Source organism: Spermophilus citellus, assembly GCF_964194105.1.
Source record: "Spermophilus citellus genome assembly, chromosome: 5".
Taxonomy (NCBI): Eukaryota; Metazoa; Chordata; class Mammalia; order Rodentia; family Sciuridae; genus Spermophilus; species Spermophilus citellus.
Window position 1 is genome coordinate 73,935,260 of NC_138186.1, and position 24,100 is coordinate 73,959,359.

The following is a 24,100-nucleotide window of genomic DNA, read 5'->3' on the forward strand; positions in this document are numbered from 1 at the left end:
TTTCTTGATGCTGACCCCTTTTCATTACTTCCCCCCAAAATTTCCAGCTGGTTATTGAGGGATTCTTGCTAGACACATTTGGTATGTGGCCTGAGTCTCTGAGATTACAGGTGTGTGCTACCATGCACAGATAATCTAAGAGTTTTAAAAATCAAACATTACCGTGGTAGAAGGTGTGAAAGAGGAGGAAGGTGGCAGCAGTAGACTGGTTGATCAGGAGGAGTGTTCTCATCTCCAATACTTGGAAATACAAGTTATTATGTAGGATGATTTCTGTATTTTTAACCCCTCTTAAACATTTTTTAAAACTACTAGCTTGATATTCTTCAAATAATAAATCTGCTTTTCTCAAGGTATTTAGTGAGTTCCACAAGATGGAACTAGCTGATTTAGCAGATATATCATCCAGTCTCAGAGTTTCAACACAACAGAAATTTATTACCTGTCACCAAGTTCCCAATAGGTGTCCATCTGGGGCACATTTCTCTACACAGAAATCTAAGTATGCAGGATTTTGCCATTCTTTGGTTCCTCAACCTTCATTGTTTCACTGTGAAGGCCATTGATGGAGTAAAGAATATGGTGAACAACCTGTGGAAGGTTTCCATGAGACAACCTAAAATTAGCATTTGACAGTCCTGACTGTATCCCCTAGTAAAGAGGATATTGAATGTGTCCTAGCTGTGAAATCACAAGGAAAAAGGCATGGGCTGGTGAATACTCACTATCTTCCATACAAGAGAAATGTTCCAGGATTGTATGGTTCAATGGAAATACATTTTAGTAGCTACATTAAAAATACTAAGAGAGAGGTAAAGTTAATTTTAATGATAGGTGTTTTCAAACAATATATCCAAAATATGATATGCAATTAATATAAAAATATTACTAAGATATTTAAATATTTTTTCTCATGCTGTCTTTGAGTGCAGTGTGTGTTTTATACTTACAGCATATATCAATTTGACCTAATCACATTTCAAGTGCTCAATAAGCACATGTGCCAGTGGCCATCATAGTAAGATACCACCTTTCTATGTTTTTTAGAAAAAAAAAAGGTAAAATCTGACAAAAATATTGGCCATCAAATTTGTAAATTTGGATGATAAAACCAACATCTAAGATAAAATCATAAATAACTAGACATTTTGTCTTTACCTTGAGCAGGGAGCGGAAAACAGAGGAAAAGTTTAGTTTAAACATAGATATAGAGAATATTTTTTAAAGAAAAGAATCAAGCATCTATCTCATTCAAGCATCCTTATCTTCAACTGAGAAAACTAAAGTTTATGTACTAATCAACTTCCTATAGCCTACAGAATAAGTGAAGATTGAAGCCAGGAATTAGGCAGGATTGGGTAAAAATACTAATAAAGATTTTAAAAAGGGCGGCGCAACAGCAGCCCCGTGAGGGCGTTACGCAGCTGGCGGGGCCAGCGGCGGAGGCCGACCCCCTGGGCCGCTTCACGTGTCCCGTGTGCCTGGAGGTGTACAGGAAGCCGGTGCAGGTGCCCTGCGGACACGTCTTTTGCTCTGCATGCCTGCAGGAATGTCTGAAGCTGAAGAAACCTGTCTGTGGGGTGTGTCGCAGCGCTCTGGCACCTGGCGTCCGAGCTGTGGAGCTCGAAGGGCAGATTGAGAGCACAGAGACTTCTTGCCATGGCTGCCGTAAGAATTTCTTCCTATCTAAGATCCGAGCCCACATGGCTACCTGTTCCAAATACCAGAACTACATCATGGAAGGTGTGAAGGCCACTACTAAGGACGCATCCCTTCAGCCAAGAAATGTCCCAAATCGTTACACCTTTCCTTGTCCTTACTGTCCCGAGAAGAACTTTGATCAGGAAGGACTTGTGGAGCACTGCAAATTATCCCACAGCACGGATACCAAATCTGTGGTCTGTCCAATATGTGCCTCAATGCCCTGGGGAGACCCCAACTACCGAAGCGCCAACTTCATAGAACACATCCAACGCCGGCACCAGTTTTCCTATGACACTTTTGTGGATTACGATGTTGATGAAGAGGACATGATGAATCAGGTGTTGCAGCGCTCCATCATCGACCAGTGAGCAGAGTCCTTGCTTTCCGTCTCATGTTCTAGAGCTTCCATTACATGTTAAGTGTGAAACCTTTGACTCCTACACCTTAACTGTACAACAGACCTGGAAATGAGCCATGGCATTGGGACAGGGTCACTTCTGATGGGGGGAACGGGTCCCCAGGTCAGAGCCCTCTTTTCCTTTGGGCTCTCGCCAAAGCTATCTTCCCCACTGTTAACCTTGTTTTGTCACCTGCTCTAGTCGCATTGGTCCTCAGTTAATTCCTGGAGCTTCTGCTGCCTCTTCTGGAAGAAAATCCAGCTTCTTCACCTCCATGTGTTCTTGTTTCACACTGTTCCTTCCATCCAGTATTCATCTTTCAGATCCTTTGAGCCAGCCAGGACCTTTTCTGGGTCACAAATAGCACAATGAAACAAGCTCTCCTTTCCTTGCCCTGAGGTTTATGAGCTGTAGCCACAGTGCAGCCGACCAGGGCTGACACTCCTCAGTGGTGGAGCTGCCTGTCCATGGGGTGGGCAGTGGCTGCTAGAAGCTGAAGTTTGTACCCTGGGAAACATTTCAGGAACCCTCTTGGGGTGAACATTCTGGGTTTTGCATGATTTGATGCTGGAAATTTTATTAGTGATATTTTGCTACACTCCTGCAAACCCTTAGAATTAACTAGTTCAGTCTTAAATGCCTGCAGGGTGCCTTTTTAGGATAAGGTATAACCATATATTTTTAGTGGAGGTGTTTCTAGGTTAGGAAAGTTAAACAGCATTTTTCCATAAGTGGGGAAGGGAGTCAGCTAAGAGAGCAGGAGGGCCATAGCTTTTTGGTTTTCAAGCTAACAAAGTATTTTCAGATGACTGGGTCACATTTACCTTTCTCTTTGAGGGCTTGTGTACATTCTTGTCCTGAAGCATGAAAAGGAGATAAAATGATTAAAAGGAAAAAGGTGTGGGGGATCTGGTGGCTACTAGTTCTTTTATCTTTTACGTGGTAACTTAGATTAAACTGAGCATTATTTTACTGTCACAAATGGTTTCTTTATGACACTTGTTTCACCATCCAAATTGCTGTTTTAAAACCCTGGCTTTCAACTCCGAGAGGGGCTGTGTTGCACCCTGTTGTCTCTTACAAGACACACTGACTGCAAGGCACAGTTAATAAAAGCTGTGTACTGGGAACGTGGTTCAGTAGCTGTTCGAGAAGCTTGAAGCTGAGCATGTTTCATGAATATTAGTTCCAAACTAAGAGCTGCCAGCTAATATATAGGAGCAGAATCTCTGATGGACCAAAAGGCTTATGGATTTGGTTCATTCTTTTGTGTCACACACCTCCAGTTTGAATATGGCAGTTTTTTCCTGGTCAGTGGACAAGGTTGCAAATGGCTTTGGGCCTGTACCCTACTGCTGTGAGCTCTTCCCACCCACTATAAGAGCTAACTGCAGTTGCCTAATAACCAGCAAAGACAGGGGCCATTTGGGGCCATGTAGTTTTTTTTCTGATTTGTTATTACTTGGGAGGACATACATGTTAAGGTCAGCTTCTTTACTGTAACTTCTGGGAAAAGTTCACTCAGACCTCCCTGAATTGAGATTGTCTCGGTAGAAACTTGGAGGGAAGTTTGATAAACCCTTCATTGGAGGGGATTGAGAAGAGCATGGACATCTCACTGGTGGAACCAAGAAACTAATTTCCTTGTATTAAGTGCACTTCATGTATTTCTAATAAGATGACTTTCCAGAAAGTGAAATTTGTTATGTTCTGGCTTTTAAAAGGTGAAATATAAATAAATTTCATAATTTATCAAAAAAAAAAAGATTTAAAAAAAACGAAAAAAGTGAACCCAGCAGAACTATCATAAACTATTGTGGATTGTTCCCAATGTGAGGTTTTTCTTTTCTTTTCTTTTTTGAAGGTATGTTGTTTGAACTCACCCACCGGGTGACTTTTGACAAAGGAAAAACTTCCAAAGATTTACTTTATCTTTGATATTAATATAATAATACTTACCTCATAGGACTTTGTATGTTTTGAGAAATTTGAAGAGCATTTTATAAACTAGAACATTGTATGCAAATATCTTATTATTATTATTCTCCATATTCTCAAGTAGTATTAGTAAGATACTGTTTGGTTGTTTCAACAGAGACCAAAAGAAATGTGGCTGAAGCAAGTGGGTGAGTTACTTCTTTCTCAAGTCCAAGTCTGAGCTTAGGTATCTATAGGGGCAGATGGCCCTTCTGAGCACTCATATCCAGAGATCTAGGTTCCTTCTGTGAAACTCAAACAGCCCCTAGGATGTTGCTCTAATATGTGTTGATCAAGGAAGCTACACAGTCTCCATCATTTCTGCATACTCCTCCATGGGAAGAGAAAAGAAACAGTGGGAGGCCAAAGCTTGTAAGGGCACGCACTGGATGTTACATATCTTATTTTTGCTCAGATGTCTTTTGCAGGAACATAGTCACAAGGCAGCCCTGGATTGTGAATGTGATCTCAGACTAAGTGGCCATGGATCTGTCTAGAATGTAAGTCCTTTCTTTATGTCAGGAAAAAGTAAGAATGTGTACTTGGTGGCAATGAGTTGTTTATGATAGTTTTCATTCAAGTTTAGTTAAAAGGATACTCCATTGTTAAGTCTAATCTTGGTAAGAGACTAGCCAGTGTCTGTTAGAATGCATAAACTGTATTTTTCTTAAACAATACTATGTCCTAGTTGGCTTTATTAAATAAATCCCCAAGTTTCATTTGAATATGGCCAGACATCACAACCAACCACATTGAATGCTATGCCTGGACACCAGTAAATATATATTTAGTAATTTTGAAAGTCTCTTCAGGTATTTCTTAAACAAGAGTCCGAAATAAATTTGTGGGAAAAAGGTTTATTTTACAATAAATGTATTATCTCACAAGTTGAATTCCAATTGGATTGGAAATTTATGCTTGATATTAAAATAAAAATTTGTTCATTTTTCTTTTGCATGTTTTTAACAAAGGTCTTGATATCTTGGGATATTATACTAGACACAGCAGTGACATAATAGCAAAGAAGGTAAACAAAAAAAAAGATTCAAAAAGTCAGAAATGTTAGAAAAATTCTGAGCGTAAAATGAATACTTTCAAATTTAACACTATAGAAGAATGGATCTTTGTCTAATACGGCCCAGAAAAAGGCAGATGGGTAAGTCCAAAGAATGCAAGATGCGCATACTAGAGGTTGAACATACTTGACATAATTCAAAATTATGTTTAAAGACTGCACACTTATTTGATATTATTTAGTCTCACATGAAAAAGTATACCTATTCCAGTGAGACCGTTTACATTCACTACTGACCTTCAGACAATGATTTGTGGAGACCATGTTTTACAATATGAAAGAAAGCACAGGTTAAATCTTTTCTTCCATGTAAAAATATTAATTGGAAAATATAAAAGACTCTAAACAAAGTCAATTGGGAAAATAGCATGTAGTTTTACTTATTCCCGAACACTACCCTCATGTATGCCTTGAGGTAAAATATAAGTGAAACATACTGTTTTATTAGATTTTTCATAGAGAAAAGCATGGCATGAAATAATGTCTAATTTGAATTAATTAGTATACTTAATTGTTAAAGAGATGTTTATGGAAATTTCTCTTACGAATTATCATTTGCATTTCATGTTCTACAAATTTTTCTGACTTTGAAAACATTTTCACAATTAGGAAAATTTCCTCTTAGTTCATAATAGGATGTCCACTGAAATCCCCAAAACTAGATTAAAAAAAAAAAAAAGTTCATATGGTTGGGTTTGTGGCTCAGTGGCTGAGTGCTTGCCTCACATGTATAAAGTACTGGGTTTGATTTTCAGTACTGCATATAAATAAACAAATAAAATTAAAGTCCATCAGCAACTAAAAATATTTTTTAAAAATCCATAAACTACACAAATTAAGATAACTATTAACTCTAATTCTAGGGTATTTTCTTCAAGCCTCCTTTTTTATAATAATCATGGTGGAATAGAAGGCATAATTTTGGTACTGCTTCTTAGATGACAGGCATGAGAAAAGTAATTCTCATGTATTATCTTGTTCTATCTCTACAATTATACTTCATGCCAGATAATATTAACCCCCAACTTTACAAAATGGACATTGTTTCACAGAGAAACTAGTACAGAACACTATATAGACTATAAATCTTGGACTTAGATTAGAATCCTTACCATCTCATCTCAAAGATCAAGCTTTTAATCACTATGGGTATGTTATGATTTAATAGGTAATTGAATGTAGGAAAACTTTTGGCACATCCAGACTTCTCCAAAATATTTCTGGCTTCTAGAAGACATTAACCAGTGGTCTCCCAGAATTTCCTAGTATCTCATCCCATGTGGCACTGTGGGCTCCAGAGTATGCTATAGCAAGTTATAGGTCATATTTACTAAGCCATAGATCATTTTTCCTGTCTCCCCAAAGATTTTGATTCTTTAGGAGCTATACCTCCACCAGGGCTGGCTGAACTGTCATTTCAGGGTTCTTATCACACACATCATAAACTGCTTAGCTCAAAATGTTAATGAGCTCACTTCCCATTATTTGTATCTCACTCTGTCTGCAATATACTGTTCCAAATACATCATTCCTCCAAAATTTTCAAGTTCAGGGTAGCTTACACAGTTTCTCTTGGATTATTACATTGTATTCCTAAAGCAAATATGCTCTGTTTCATGCACAGTTTGTTCACCATAAAGGTAGTTATGGTTAGGATGCCCCCATCCCTGATTCCATCTGGTATGGGGCCTTGGGTTTGCTTACAACAGCATAATACATTTTAGTTCAGATGATTCAAGACAACCTCTATCCCCCAATCTGACACAGGATAAGATGCCCCATGTGCTCTGACTGGATTTGCCAATTGTCAAATTGAAAATAAAACCCATAACTTCTTGAAATACTCCAAAATATATACTCATAGAATAATTTATGAAGATCATACACTTCATTTACAATCACTGGAAAGCACACAGCAAGGATTTCACGTTGAAGATCCCATTCTGTACAACTTTACAAAACTCTCATTCTCATTCCCCAAGTCTTTCCCTGCTTCATTACCACATTTTAATTTTCTTTTGCCTGTCTTCAAGTCTTAGTACTCTCTACTGTCACTTGGATGTTTCTGGGGAAAACAGAATAATATGGTATTTGAGTACTAATTCCAAGGCCCACATGACCAGTTCATTGGGCTGTTCAAAAATAAGGGGGAAATCATTTAATTGACCCTACTATTGTTAGAATGATACTGACCAGATTAAATTGCTATATTGTATGCATGTGTGAATATGTAAAATTTAATTTTGGTCTCACTATGTTGCTGAGGCTGGCCTCAAACTTACAACCCAAACTTACAAGCCTCAGCTTCCCAAATGGTTGGGATTACTGGTGTTCACTACCATGATCAGCTGATTTTTGCATTTTTTTAAAGAGCATGTCACAAATTGTTCATTTTGTGATGTAGATCATGAATTCCTTCTTGGCACTATTACACATGCTAATATTTTGTCCTCACTTCTGGTGTAAGACATCCCACCGTCACCACTGTTGCTAGGAAAATGTCCTGAGCAAACTAAGGTGATATCCTAGACCTGTGCATACATTTAGGTGTATACATGTATCACAAGTCTAAGAAATATGTAGTCTTTCCTTAAATATCTAATTATAGAATTAATCTTTACTAGCATCCACTTAACTGACTCACCAGATCAACCAATACTTTTTGGCCGTATCATTAAACTAATGTTCATAGCAGCCTTACTGCTCAAGCTTGGAGACTGTTCTATAGAATACCCACACACTTCAGTCCCTATAACTTTAATTGTATAAAAAGTCACCAGAAATTGTTCCCAAACAAGATTATATCAGCTATATTTACTATTATTATTTTGTTTTTGTACTTTATTTTTACACTTGCCCTTTTAGCTCCTTAAAAGTTTCCCAAAACTTCAAGTTCAAAAACATATAGGTTATAAAATCTTTTACTATATTCAGACATTGCTTGTGTAAAGTAAGGTAAGTACTCCCAGAAAGGTTTCTCCCAATATTTTCTTTCTAGATCAATTGCAGTTTCACCACTCCATTTTGTGATTTATCTTTTTACATGTCTGTTTCATAATTGTATAGGGCTTCAAATTATTACTACATTTAGTATCTCTTCCATTAAATGAAGAACAAGGCATATATCTATATGTGGGGACACATTCATAGTGTCAGAATTGGTATAAATATTGTTTTACAGGGAATATAATTGGGCTAATGAAGATGCAGATGGAAATCTCATCAGAACTTCCCTAATGTTACTGAATCAGAATTAGCAGAATCAGCCCTCATAGCCTCCCTATCCCCTCCCCCAACTCCAAATTAGGAGGTGTCCAGTTAGGAATGTAAAGACCTTGGGCACCAAGATTCAAAAAAGAATTGTGTAAACAAGACTCATACATTATAAACATTCCATTCATTGAAGCCCTGAAGAGCCCTCGCCTTTAAACTTGGCATAACCCTTTATCTCTAGTTATTCAGTGAGTTACTCAACTTTGAGCAATTTCCAGGCATGTATAAATACAACTTGTCCTTTCTCACATCTTTCCTTAATTTGCAGGTCCCCAATTATAGAACCCAAGTTTGAAAAGTTTTCTCCCCAACAATACATATACATATTCAGTGATAATTTGTTTTGTAATCAAATAACAACATAACTGAAGTTTTAAACACATTATTTGTTTTGAGATTATAGGCACATACACAGTCTATTTAAGTAAATAAAATAATAGAAGCTTGTTACCCCCCAAAGTAATGTGGTGTGCATAAACAAGTTAGGATCAGTAGGACCTCTCCTACTGAATCTCTCCTATAGGTAATTATCAAGCTGGATAATGAAACTGGCAGCTTTGCACTTCTTACTAGACTATTCCAGTTTGGGGAGAATGAATATCTATATAGATAAAGTGACTACTCTTTGTACCTAGGGGTTGCCCTTAGTAGACTTTATAGTAAAATCCAGAAAGAAAGTCCAATAATTGGAAACTTCATCGTAATGTGCCTCAGTCTGGCTAGGCACAGAATCACGAGCCACTCAAGCAGGAACAAAACTTTATTTTTGAAAAAGCTGCCAATACTTCATAAGCGCTGGCAAGCCAAAACCGGTCCACCCACACGCGTCTACCTGAACTGCCCCCCCCCCACCTCCCCTGGAATTCCCTCCTACTATCCTTCCCCAACCAATGGGAACTCTCCAGGAGTCCCCTAACAGGAGTCCCATAGCAGGCCAAGGTGAACAGCAGGAGTCCAATTTCCATATGAATGTAAATCTTAACATAATCATATCATTTCAATGGCTAGCTGGCGTCACCTTACAACCAAAAGTGCCATGCATCATATTATTTGCTTGTGGCTCCTAGCAGTAATGTGTGAACTACCACAATATCCTAACTAAATAGCTTGTTTGTGTTATTTTCCATGTATAAGAAAAAGAATTTCAAAATTTCCTATGAACATATACCAAGTATGCTTACCTGTGGAAATTCTGATATTGCCTTACATTCAAGAAGTCAGCCTTAAAAGTGCTAACTAAAAGGCCTTAAAGGGGCTGACTGAAACAGATATTTTGATCTTATGTTCCTTAGTCCCTTCACATGCAAAAAGAAATAAGGTAACCTTAGGGTAATTTTCAAATGTTGCTGTATGGAAGCACAGGGGTACCAGAAAGGTACATCAGTCTCCATCCCATCCACCCACAGCAAAATGAGAGTCCTACTCCATCTATTCAACCACATTAGCCCAACTTGATTCTATTCATATTGGAAAATGTCAGGTAAGAGATGGTTTTCTGAAAGCTCAATAACTAAAAACAATGGATAACATAAGACAACATGATGTCTAAGACTGATCATAGCTTTGGCATTTTACGATTCACTTTGTGACTTTCATTTAGAGGCATGCTAACACATAAATCTTTAGTATCAGGAAATACTACTTTCCAAATAGATTGTCTTCTAGGATATATTTCCAGAAAAAAATTAAAATAAAGGCCACTTAGCAAGCTAATTTTTGAGCATCTCCAATAAGGCCAACATTGCATATTTTACATATGTTATGCCATTTAATCTTCAAGGTAGATGTCAGGATACTGTGGAAGCTTCTGAGTATAATAGAAAAAATAAAACTATTTTGGAGGCAGTTAAACCTAGATTTGAATTAACAGCTCTGATATTTGCTATCAATTGTATTTAAGGACAGTTAATTTTTTCAGGCTTCAGGTTTTTGCTTTTATTTTTATCTAAAGAATGAGACAGTGTAGATTTCTCATATAAAGATGAAATGCAGTAATACATTAAAATCATAAGCATAGAACTTGGCATATTTTAAAAACAGAAAGAAATGAAAGATTTTTGTCTCAGAGGAACTTAGTAATGTGGTTGTAGTTATTCAGTTAGGGGATTAAATTCATTTAATCTGACTCCAAAAGCTATATACATTCTTATGTTAGTGGATGTTTATTATGAACATTAAGTTCACTTGAAAAATACATGTTTCAAATGTGTAAGAATATATCAGTTTAATGCTAGTATCACATTAATTTAAATGTACAACTTTAAGGGAATATAGTCTTGAAAATTATTATAAATTCAAAAACTCAAGTGTTTTAAAAAGATAAGGACAATTAACACCACCATGGGGGGCTGGGGATGTGGCTCAAGCGGTAGCGTGCTCCTCTGGCATGTGTGTGGCCCGGGTTAGATCCTCAGCACCACATACAAACAACGATGTTGTGTCCGCCGATAACTAAAAAATAAATATTGAAAAATTCTCTCTGTCTCTCTCTCTCCCTCTATCACTCTCTCTTTAAAAAAAAAAAAAAAAAAAAAAAAACACCACCATGGGTCTTAGTGTGCTCAGGATGATATAACAACATGTCATAAACTGGGTGGTGTTAAACAACAGACATTCATTTCTCCTAGTTTTAGAAGTCTTAGATGAAGGTGTCAGCTGATTCCATTCCTGATGAGGGGTCTCTTCCTGGCTTGGAGATGATCACCTTCTTGTAATCTCATATGCAAACACAAAAAAGACTCTGGTTTCTTTCTTTTCCTATGAGGCATTAATATCAACAATTAATCTTCCAATTTTGGAAGAATGAATACCTATATAGATGAAAACTGGGGCTCTATCTTTTTGAACCTTGCCAATGACCCCACCCCTACACACCATCACCATTAGGAATCAGGTTTTTAACATCTGAATGTTGGGCTAAGGGGACAGACCCTAGTACCAAGTATACTTTCTTGAATTTGCAACATTCACATAAATTAAGTTAGTGTCCCTAGTGTGTACATGGACCAGATAACATTGAAAGGACACACATCATGATAGTTGACAATCTAGTTTCTATATCTCAAGGACCAGGGTTAAAAATCTCAGTTCTTCCACTTAAAAGTATCTAAAATTGAGCACCTAACTTTGCTATATAGTGCTTTTGATAAATTCATTATCTGCAAAATAATGATAGTGATAATAGAAATCATACAGTAAGCAATAATCACTTATCACTATTGATAAATATTATTATAGAAAATATCTCAGATTTAAAACAATACACTAAATTATATATGAACGAAAGAGTTAATATATTCTTAGCTACCAATTAATCTCCCTCGAGTAGCTCTTCCAGTGACAGGAATAAACTAAATAATAAAAAAGTTGAAAATGCATGATATACAGTATATGAAAGTTTTATACTTTGGTTTTTACTTTAGCAATTATTATTGTCATATTTTATCCTCAGAGTTATAATTTACTAAAGTGCTTTTTGCAGGCTTTTTCTTCTTAATGCCCCAGGGAACTTTCTTTTAACATAAATCCTCTTCAGAAATAAATAAGTCTATTATCTGCCCAGCTTTCACCATCAAGAAATTCAAATAAACACACATTTATTATTTATAATGTGGCCTGAATGGAATTTGTCTGAATCCTCAATTTAAAAGCATTTTTAAATAGGCATGTGTGGAAATTCTTTAAATCCAGTATAAACGAGTCACCCACCATTTAAACACACAAATTGAATGTATATGCATGCATGATACAGAAGCAATGAAGAGTTCCTAAACAGTACCTTGGGCTCTTGCTTCACTTCCAAATCCCTTCATTTACTGAACTGAATGAGGCAAGAGTTCCAGGTTAAGGGCCTCAATCTACAAGTGGTCAGCACTGGGAGGGGGATCTTTTCACTGGTACCTGCCCACTTCTTTAAGTACCAGAAGTACAAAAGTACCATAAGATCAAAGGTGATATTTTTTAAAAATAACTTAGGATTTTATTGTTTTAAATCTGAAGAGATTAAGTAGGCATTGTCAAACACAAGTTTATTTACCTTGAAATTGGAAATAGTGGGTTTATTAGAACCTTAAATTAAGGAAGTCAAATCATACACTCTGGGTTACAAGGATTGTCTAACTTGCAAACTGTGAGCTAACAGTCCCTGAAATAGTGTTTAGGTACAATGAAAATGTCCTTTCACTCTCCAAGAAAAAGATGGTAATTGATCTGGACCAAATGAAGTCTATAGGAATGTTCATAATGCCTCCTTCTCAATTAACATCAAAGATTGTTCTCATAGGCTGTATTTAAAATGCAGTTTCTTAGTAACAAGGTTGCTCACAAATACTTATTTTTGATACCAAAATCTTGGTCCTTTTCCCAGATGCCAATCCAATAAGGAGGAAATGGTTTGGAGAAAAAGCACAAAGAACCTTCATTGCTTTGCTAGCAAAGGAGAAACATAGGTGACTCATGTGATTCTGCTCATCAGCAGGAAAAAGAAGCTTTTAAAGAGCTGGTTCAAAGGCTATATTCTGCTTGTTCTCTGTTGGGGTTGTAATTCACTTGTTAATTTGGGAGATTGTCATTTTTTGAGATCTTCTGGTACCATGCCCAAAGTCTGGATTATTTCATTCCTGTGATAGCTGTGCACTCAAGGACAGATAAATCTGCCTAAGTGGGAAAGAAAGGTAATCCTGTTTCCCCAGATATTAGGGAAGGGGAGACATTAGAGAGGAACAAGGAGAGAGGAAGAGAAAGAAACATCCATTTAAAAAATAAGTTGTGGTGGCAGATTCATAGCATAAAGTGGACCACTGTTACATTTGAAGGAACAAAGCAATATGGGAACAGAATTCTTTAAATGGGGTTCTCTGAACTTTCTGAATTCCAACAGAATGCACATAGGATCTATTGGAGAAAAGTAGGGGAAAACTGGTATGGGCTGCTGAAGCACACTGGGAAATAATGTTATAAGCCAGTGGTAGAGACCTAGAAAGAGGGGAGTGGGTCCTTGGAGGAACGTGGCACTCAGAGATCCATGGACTGATGGAGAGGGGCATATGAGCATGCTTGTTCAGCTTGACCTCAAAGGCTGATGAGAAGGAACCAATAAGCAGGTCTCGCACACTTGTCTCTGAGGTTGGGAGAAATGAGGGACACCAGAAAGCAAAGTTGAGAGGAAACCCTTTCCAGGTCCACAGAGTGAGAATCTCTCTGCCTTCCACTATTTAGAGGATTTTATCATTATTGCACTTCAAAAGATACGTGTAAGCTAACAAAAATAACAACCAATACTAGCAGCCATAAAAAGGAAGATCAAGGAGAACATTTGAACCCTTACCAGTTGAATTGCAAGAAGAGACAGATGAACACTGGAACAAGAAAACATTTTTGGAAGCAGCTGAGGATATAAAATGCAGGTACAAAAATTGTATAGTGTTGAAAGACCCATTTTGCATGTAAGGAAAATATGAATTAAAATAAGAGAAAAATTCTCCCTGTTGAAAATAAAGAAAAGGAGTTCCTTTCCCTCCTTTTTCTCACAGCATTTACATTACAAAACATGTAATTACAAGTATTGCTCCTCCTTTTGAAGTTATCTAAATCCTTTTCAAAATTAGATAGTCTTTTTCTCAACTTTAAGACCTAGGAATGTCTTTCTTCAGGCTCAGGAATCATTTCTTTGAAATGTAAATATCAACATGTGCACCCAGAGAGCATGCCTATCTCCAACTTATGTGGAAGGATAGGTGCCTAATTTCCAAGTTGCAAATGAACCTCCAGTTTTATAGTTATAAGTTTGTTTTTTACCTCTGGATAAAAGTAATTAGCTAATTCAGATAGCCACCCCAAGTAGTAAGCAAAGTTAAGAGTGGTTTATATGTGGCATAATTATGTGTGAATGGTGCAGTCAAGTCCTCTTGCTTCAGGCTCAGTAATTGTTTAACCTAAGAACATGAATATAATGGGTTGTGCCTGTTGGGTATATAAAATGGAAAGATTTCTCTGTCTTTGCAAGCTCTCAGCAGATTGACTGCTTGTAATGTGCATCACATTCTGCTTTAATACTCATTCAATAATAAAAACATTTACTTTCTGTACTTTCCTTGTAGAGAGGTTTTCTGGGTTGGAAGAGTTTATCTCTAATAATATCTCCCCAACACCCACTGAAGCAAATGAAAACTGATGCTGTTGTGATTCTGCCTACATTCCCTTGTACTATCTCCATGAATCCAGAATTTGTCTCTTTGCCTGAGGACTTGCTCAGACCTAGCAGACAGCTCTTCCCAAACACACAGCAGAGAGGAAATACCAAATCTCATCTAGAGACCTGGGTGTAGGCTGGAAGGTGGAGATGTAACTACCTTAGCTGGGAGGACCACTGGAAGGACTGGCTCTCAAGTTCTCCTTCTTCAAAGATCCTTAGTAGGATAAACTCCACGTGCCCACAGTTTTGAGTTGCTTGCAGATATACCATGTCAGTGTTTCATTCACTTTCTTATTATATTTCATCATTCCTCTATTTGAGCTAATATGTCCTTCCAGTTAAACTTTAGCTGAGTAAATCTTGCCACAGAGCCTATCTTTCCAAATAAATTTCACATAAGCAAATCCTGCCACATTGTGCCTTTTTCAAGGGGAACTCAAACCAAGACAGTCCTGTAGATTAGATTAAGAAGAGAATGAGTGGAATCAGGATATTTTTTCCCTCAGAAAGATTAAATGTAAAAGAAATTACAAACACAAATAAAAACAATACAGAAAATATACGGGATGTTGAAGATACGTTTAGGGAAGCTAAGATATGAATAATATTGATAGAGGACAGACAGACATGATCGGGGGGAACATTTCACTGATCAGATCCCAGGAATCAGGGAGATAAGGATAATTTCCCCAATGGTGAAATCTGTAAGAACAGGTTCCAATTAGAATCAGTCAGCATGAGTCAAAGTGACCTAGAGTTGTCATGACAGTGAGAACTTGAAAGTCTGATGTCATCCTGCTATCATTCAAAGGTCAAGAAATAGACCTGTGTGGGTCTCTCTAGAAACTTTCCTTCAAAGTATCCCCTTTCCCCCTTTCTCTCCCTTCTAACAAACTCATGCCAGTTACTCTGAGAGACATGTCTCAAATATTTCTGGTATGTTTGCAAGAAGGGAGACTTCCACACTGGCTCTGTCTCACAGAAGGCCTCTGCCCTGGAACATTTGGTATTTCTACTGTAAGGGTAAAATTTCTAAGCTGCAAAATCCTGAGTTAAAGTTAAAGTTAAAGTGTAAAAGACTAGGGCATTGTAAAGCTTCTAGATTGCAAGGCCTAGGCTAAAAAGAAAACAATTCCCCTGCTATCCCCGGAACCTGTAATGTCTGTAAAGTTGTTAGGACAATGCGGGAGCTGCTCAGTAAATATCTCCATTGATTCCCTGGTTGTTTAATAGCTAAGGGCTCCAGGTAACATGGCACGTACGCATATAGGCCCCAGGACCAATCAGTTTGAATGTGTGCCCCACTTGGAAGTGACCAATCGCCCCTGCCCAAACTGTTCCCTCCAATGAATGGACTAATCATGTATCAGAATTGTTGTTCAATGTCCCCGCGCCTCATGATGTTTTGTTCTGATGTATGCAAAGCCCACCGCCCTCTCCAAAAAGTGTACTTAAGCTCTGCTTGACCTCTGCTCTGGGCTCTGGGCTGCTCTCCCTTCTTGAGTGAGCACAGAGTCCCAACGCATTGGAACGGATCCCTAATAAAAATCCCCCTTGCCATTGCATGAAGCTAGTCTCGTGTGGTCTTTCCTTCTCCGACGTTTCGCCGGACCCTTACACTACCTAGTATCAATGGTTACCTAAATTCTTTTTCTTGTTACTTTCTGTGTTCAGGATTTTATGAACCTTTGTCCTTCATCTTAGATTCTTAGTCAAAAATTTTTGAGATAATTGAGAGTTTATTTTGGCTAGAGCATACTCTAATAAAGAACTGAGTATCTCCAGACTAGAATTCAGACATGCTTAGGAGTAGGAACTGAAACTTTTGCTTTTGGTGTTTCAGGGGGATAAAGCTACTCTGGCAATTGAAAGATTGTTGGTAAGGACAAAATTGCTATAGAATTTGAAGGTCAGGGATTACAAGGTTTTAAACCCTGATGTCTGTTATTAGAGACCACTTTCGCTTCCTTTTACTCTCATCTTTATGTGCAGACCAACAGAACATCATGGAACTTCATTCTAAGACAAAGGGGTATCCTCCATCTACGACATGACCTATTCAATGCCCTTTGTCTCTAAAGCTCAAAAGAGCAGCTTTCCTCATTCCTTAGTTGCCTGCTTGATATCTGTCCCTGCAAGACTTACATCTGGAATGTAAGCTGCATAAGCAATTGCCTGAATCAGTTTGAGACCAGAAAAAAGTATGACTCTAAATCCAAGCCTCTGTGGGACACTAATGGTTGTTTTCTCTTTTTTTGTACTCTGCAATTTTACTATCTCAATTAGTTCCTCCCTAAATGCTAGGAAAAGGGGAGAGAAAGGACAAGGCCATCTGGAGAGGTTGGCTGCACCAGGCCCCAGACATTTCAAGGATGCTTAATAGATTATGTATTCTTCTTTGTGGACTATGTAAGTATTACCCCAAACCACAGGGACCTAGCTCCATAAAAAAAGAAGCTGACATGATAAGCCTGGGAACCTCTAGGGGATGCCCTACTTCCCACAGGGTTTTCTCTTTTCTCCAGATGGGAAAGGACTCTGCACAGAGAAGGAAAATGGAAAAATCCCATACGTACAGATTTTCTTTTTCTTGAGAAATTTTCCTGAGTTTTACCCTCTCCCAGAGACCTCATGGGCTCTCACATTCTTTAAATATTGGGGCAGACTCTAATGGAATCAAGAACTGCACTCTGGTCTGATAGAGATTTTCCATATGCTCTTTTACCACAGTAATTATGGTAGTGACTGTATACACACCCACCCACACACACACACACACACACACACATGCTTTCCCACCTCTCCTTTTTTGAGTTCATATTATTTCTGGTGAATTCATCTTTGGTTCTGCACACCTAAATTAAGATATGTTTGTTCTGATTCTGATTAGATTTATTGTCTAGATGCAATTTTTTGCCCTTTGTTTTTCCTGTAGTCTACTCAAAGGTCAATTATTCAAGGGTTAACTATCAAATACACTGGAAAAGGAAAGAGATTATCCTGTTTAGAAGATTTTAAAATGAAGAATAAATAGTGGTTGTTGTTGTCAACATGAAAATAACTCATGGATGTATAAATGACCACCTGAACCATTAAATGTAATGTCCAGAAATGACTGGTAGACCCTGCCCCTGCCTTCCCCAAATGAACAGCCCCCCCCCCTTAGATCTACATCGTATAGCCTAAAATCTATTTTATATTATCACACAAAGGACTTTTGTAAACTGGGAGTGGTGGCACACTCCTGAAATCCCAGCAATCCCAGGAAGCTGAGGCAGGAGAATCACAAGTTAAAAACCAGACTCTGCAACTTAGTAAGGCCCTAAGCAACTTAGAAAGACCCTGTATGGGAAAAAAAAAATCTAAACCAAACAAACAAAAACCCACAAAAAACAGACTGGGAATGAGGCTCAGTGGTTAAGTGCCTCTGGGTTCAATCCTTGTACCAAAAAAAAAAAAAAAAAAAAAGAGAGAGAAACAAAGAAAGAAAGAAAAACTGACTTTTGTAACAGGTTCTATTTTAATTTCTAAAAGGTTGAATCTGACATATATTGTGAAACAAACTAACTGTTGGGAATCTAAAAACTGGTAAAAAGCTATACAATCTTTGTTTCCTATCTGTTTCATATATATTTGTTCATACATTTGTATTATATGCTGTCTACATATGTGCTTGTGTCTGTATATCATTTATATGATACCAAAATAGGCTTATTATACACAAATTAGAACATATAAATTTTAAATGATGGGTTTATATACCTTTTAGTTTACGTGATTTTCATAAAACTTTGACAAAATGTTAATTTCAATTGCATAAAGAGATAAAATTAAAGATGTCTTCAAAATTACTAACCCAGACATTTTTCTAGGTGGTCAATCAAGAGAGCATTGGTTTATCTAAAATTTTAAAAGCACAGGATCCATTGCTTTTAAGGTTTTTCTTTGGTAGGAAAATATGGTTTAAAATGTCAATTAGGCTTTTCTGATGACTTAGTTTGCATGGCTAACCTAAAATTAACAGTTAAAAATGGTTAAATTAGATATAACATATATGGGATAAACAAGTATAAATGTATTTATCAGAAGAGATAAGATGAATTTGCAAAGCTAAAATATAAAACATTAACTGCTAAATATAAATTCAAGTACTCTTAGCTTCTTAATTATATAGATAATATATATTTGGGTCTATTAAATGTGTTTTATAAATTGATGGTAAATGGAAAAAGAGTTTAAGATTTCTATGTATATGGGTATTTACTAAAAGCAAGGTAATTAAGAGTTAAAACTCTAATTGTAACTATATGCAAAGAGTAAAAAAGTTTCAGTTGTATTTTCATTAGAGTACTGTAAATTTGTAATGTATTTCATCTTATTAAAAAGGAGTAATTTACTTAAGAAATTTATAGATTGTTTTAGAATGTAAATATAAGAAATAGTCAGCAATTAGAAATAGATGTAAGAAAGTTATAAGTATAAAATATATTTTGGTTAAAAAAATAAAAGGAAAAGGGAATGTTTCTGGATGAGAAAGCATTTTGTATGGTAAAGTCTAAGTTACAAAAGGCTTGTAGAAGTTGAATCTCAAAAAGTGTGTGATTAATTGTCTATAATTAGCAGATTTATTTAAGGTTTTTCTAAAGTCAAAACTTAATGTACTGATTGATATAAAACCAGAATCCAATTCTCTAAGTGATAGAATAACAGATTTCTTACAACAGATTTCTTACTACTCTTATCTATCAAGATAAATTCTTGTTTCTATTGGATTTTATTATTTTATGACATTAAGTCTTCAAAGGATTAGCATTCATACCTATTTTAAAGTTTTTTAAATAAATGTTTTAAAACTCTGGTTAAATATACAACTGTTATTTTAGGTTATTACAAAATACTTGACACTAAAAATATATGTGATTAGAGATAAACATATCTCTGAGAACTAATACCTTTAACTAAGAACTTTGTCTCAGTGTGATGGAAAAATTGGTGAAAGGAAAGCATGTAGGTTTAAGACAGGCATGGTAACCAATAATTGCTCTCTTTTATACATTGTATCTGAGATAAAAGGGCCACACTACCATTTTAAAATCTGGCTTAAGTCTCTCTGCTTTTACTACATTAATGTCTTATTATTATATAAATGAGATGTATGTATATATTAGAAAATAAGCCTATTTCTGATCATTAACACCATTTACTAAAGTTATAGATTTAAAGCTATCCTTTAATTTTTTGGTAGTGATGTTAATCTATGCCAACGTGATTACCAGTTACCTTCACTATTAATTCTAAATTTTACTTTAAAGGTTTAAATTGGACTAATATAGAACATGAAATATAATTGTGATGCTAATTATTACTGGCTTCTCTGTATATTAGATGTATTTGTGTTCTCCACATAGTCAAGTCTTTTAAAATGCAAAGCTTAGGAGAGCACCTTACCAAGCTGGCGTTCTCCAAACCAAAGTTGTTAGTAATGATAGCCTCTTTTAGATCTATATAAAAATAACAAATTTAATTAGAGATCTATTTATGTCACTTACTGTTTTATAGCAAGGTAAATGTAACCTGTCATCCATAAGTGGCATAATTTTTTAACTCTTTACACTGGGATGAGAATTAAAATGCATTTTTGGAAAGGTGATAAGGAGAGCACGATGTGTTTAAAGGTTGACAATGTGGAACATGGAAACATTTTGCCACTTTTTCCACAGAAAAAAATGTCCCTGATGCTTCTAAGGGAAGCCATGTGTGGTCAGCAAGATCTAACCTATCCTGGCAGATAGCATGACTGGTCAAGGAAGGCCAAGGAGCCAAGAGGCCTCTCACAAGTTTCCAAAATGCCCGTAACTTAGTGATCTCAGCTGACCCTAACTATAGATAGGAAGAAAGAAACTCCTGGTTAAAGGGATTCATTTCATTCCATCTTTGAAGGGAAAAGAATCCATACTAGGATATACCTCAGTGAAATTTAAACAAAAAGCAACAAAGTTAAAAACTCATATAAGCTTTTAGAAGTAGACTTAAAAGCAACAATGAAAAAATCTAATTGGCATTGAACTTCTCATCTAAAAATTTGTATTTAGAGAAAAGGGATAATAAATAGCATACTAAACACCATGCCCTATAATGAATGTTTTTCACAAATAATTTGATTTACTTTTTCAAAAATGTCACTCAGCATTTGATAATCCTCCTCTGAAAACGCTGAAACTAGATTATTCCTGAGTTCTAGAGCCATCAGTGCTTCTGGAATAATCAAGTAGTATTTCATGATTTTTAAGTACTCCACTAGAAGTTACAATATATATTATGCTCATCCAAGAAATACACTATTTAGGCTACCTGGGATTAAGTCCATTAAAATATTTTCACTAATGCCAATAGACAAAGACTACTTATAATAAGGCTCAATAACCTAGAATTAGTGAAGATTTAAAATGTTTTGAGTATATGCCTACTAAAGTGATAAATAAAACAACAACAACAAAATGTTTATCAAAAACATAAGCATATGGGTAAAGGTGGAAAGTACTTTGAAGTCACTTAGCATGATGATTCTTAGTGGGGCTAGATTCTGTTTTCCATCTCAAGAAAAGTCCTCCTCAGGAAAGAAAAGCCTGAATGAAATCTGAGACAGGCATTCTGTGAGTTTGGAATAGGGCCCAGGAAGAAAGCAGTACTGAAAAGAAAGTCATGAACCAATTAGGAAGTGAAGATAGCTAGAGAGCCAGGTAAGTGGGGCAGGGGTGGGAAGTGTTCTCAGTAAAGCAATCTAAACTGATAAATATTGCTGGAATAACTTCTGAGACTTACAATGCTGAAAGGGCAAGTCATCACTGCCTACCAGTAATGGAAAAGCCAACACTGGTGAATCCCAGTTGGCAGAGTGCAGCAGGCCAAATGCCCAGTTCTGAAAGAAATTTTACAGGTGGAATATCAATTTCAAGAAGGACATCTTGTGTAAACAGACATGCCTATGAAGGAAAGAGGTCAATGAATGACTCAAGGTCAATGAATGCCTTAAGCAGAAAATACATACTGCTACCTTCTGAACATCAGACTGCATCATGTTGTTCCTGCGTACAAGCCTCTACTGACACCCTATTTACCCACCATTCAACAATTTCAACATGGCCTTCCAGACCTTTGTAACCTGGCACTCACTGACTTGGTTCACCAATTTCATCTTCTTCCATCCTTTTTGAAGACACACACACACACACACATACACACATACACACTCAAAACAAAAATCAAAAAACCAAGACAAAACAAAAATAAGCAAAACAAAACAAAACAAACCTATTACTCCACTTCAAAACAAAACTTAACCTATCTCGTAAGTCATACATCCTTTCAAGCCCCCATGGTTTTTGGTCTTAATAAGATTCAGATCAAGTCTATTTGGCTACACTCCACAGACTCAACAATGAAGAAATGATTACTTCACAGTCCTGAATGGAACACCTTCTAAATGATATTATATAATAAATATTTGGTATTATATTAATAGTATTAACAGTATCCTATATTAGAATATTTGGTTCCATGAATACTTGTAAACATGAAGCATTTTTCTTAGGCATCTGTTGTGCTGAGGGCCATTGCCAAGTAGGAATGACGCATCGAAATTTCCTTGCCAGCGTACCCCATGTTGCTTAGAGGACATTCGCTGGGACATTGCATGTATGCTTTAGTAAGGTGACCTTGCTCAAGGACCAGGGCGGATCCGGGTTTAGAGCTGATCAGGTTTTAGGGAGTATCCTGTCCTTGGGTTTAGGGAAGTTCCAGGTTTAAGGTGTACCCTGCGGGGGAATAGGGCATATCCTGCTGCCTCAGGCACGCCCGATCCTTGAGTTCCCGTTGAGTTCTCGTGAGATTCAGAAAGTATTTGGAAAAAAGCCTGGTGGAGTATGTGAATTTGGGCCCAGAATTTGGGCCGGTGTGAGTTCAGGAATAAAGAATTGCTGTTTGAATCTACAAGGTGTGTGGTGGCTCCTGATTCTGTGCCCAGCCAAGACTGCGGCACTGTTGTATATTGTGTATTGTGTGTGTGTATGCGCATGTGTGTGTGGATCATATGTAAATGGTTAATAAGGTGTATAATATCTATATACATTTTTATTAGCTAATTTTTTTAAATCAAAGAAACAGACTCCTTGTTACCTGGAAAATAAGCATTTTCCAGGGGGAATGAGAGACATAGGAATTCGATCTTTTAGATAGTGTCTCAGCAAAAACATGTGGACATCCAAGAGAAAAGTTCCTCTTATAAAATTAGCAAAAGAAAGGACAGAGTATAAATATTTATACATTTTCAAAGAAATTAATTACTTGGGAAAGAGCATGGTTGTATTAAGTGAATGTTAATTTTATGAGTACATTTTTTCCTGAGCAGTTCATCCCTGCTTCTGTTTATCCACTTACTATATGCTCTGTCAGTGCTGAAAAATACAGACCAAGTGCCAGAGAGATGCCTGAGAGCCTGTGAGAGTGAGAACACACGGGAGCAGGAGTGTACCTGTGCTCTCCATGACGAAGCTTCAAGTGTCACTTTCCGGGAAACTCAATTTGGACGTGACACTGGAGCTGCTACAAAATTTTTATGGCCTGCAGAGCCCTTTTGCAAACTAACTTTCTTTGGTTAAGTATAAGGTAGAATACAGGAGTCTCATAGGTTCCTCATGACATTTTATGCTTGTATATAACCCAGAAAATACCTTTTCCAGGAGAGGAACTTTCACCTCATTAACCCTGACAGGTGCTGCTTTCATGGTGTCCCCTGGAAACCTTTCATAACCACCTACTTATGTTTACATGGGTTTAGACTCAATCCTTTACTCCAGGGCAGCAAGTACCTCTAGAGGCTTCAAAAACAGAGAGGAAAAATGGATTCAAGGTAAATTATAGTAATCACTATTTGTCCTAGAGCACTGATAATTAGAGGAGAGATAAAAAAAATTAATAGAGTTTGTAAAATTTTAGCCAAATCTCTTCTTCACATACACCCCTTCATGCCACTGTCAGCTCAGGCAGCAAGCATGCAATGCACCAGAGGCAGTCAGCAGAGATGAATAAATCTGGAGAACAAAGGTCAAGGACAGGCAGGACACAGCTGCCCTCTACTCCTTGAACCCTGTATGTGATTTATTTATTTTCTATGTGAGCTGATATATATTGAGCTGCTTCTCTCTGGTGCTAACACTGCTAGTTAAAACCCTGAAGAGAAAAATGAATACATATTGACTGTCCACAATATTCTTGAACCATTCTATGGATTTTCTCACTTATTATCTTATTTAAACCTCATAATAGGTGCATATTATCTACATTTTATCTTTTAAGGAAACAAAGGATTCTTTGAATAAGCCAGACAAAATTTTAGGAAAATGGATTGACCTTAATATTAAGCACAATGATAACTGTCAAACCACAACTGATAATCATATCTTATCCCCTACCACAAAATTA

The 24,100-nt window shown here is 36.8% G+C and overlaps 2 protein-coding genes across 3 annotated transcripts in view; one reads left to right on the top strand and one right to left on the bottom strand.

Moving 5' to 3' along the window:
* Positions 1-24,100, bottom strand: part of KHDRBS2 (KH RNA binding domain containing, signal transduction associated 2) — a 539,121-nt gene that overhangs the window by 260,285 nt on the left and 254,736 nt on the right. The window lies entirely within an intron of this gene.
* On the top strand, positions 505-2,477 carry LOC308650403 (E3 ubiquitin-protein ligase RNF114-like; the record flags this gene model as incomplete). Its single annotated transcript, XM_081296434.1, has 2 exons — positions 505-600; positions 1,377-2,477. 2 exons carry the CDS (start codon positions 505-507, stop codon positions 2,070-2,072), a joined length of 792 nt encoding a protein of 263 aa, XP_081152560.1. The 3' UTR covers positions 2,073-2,477.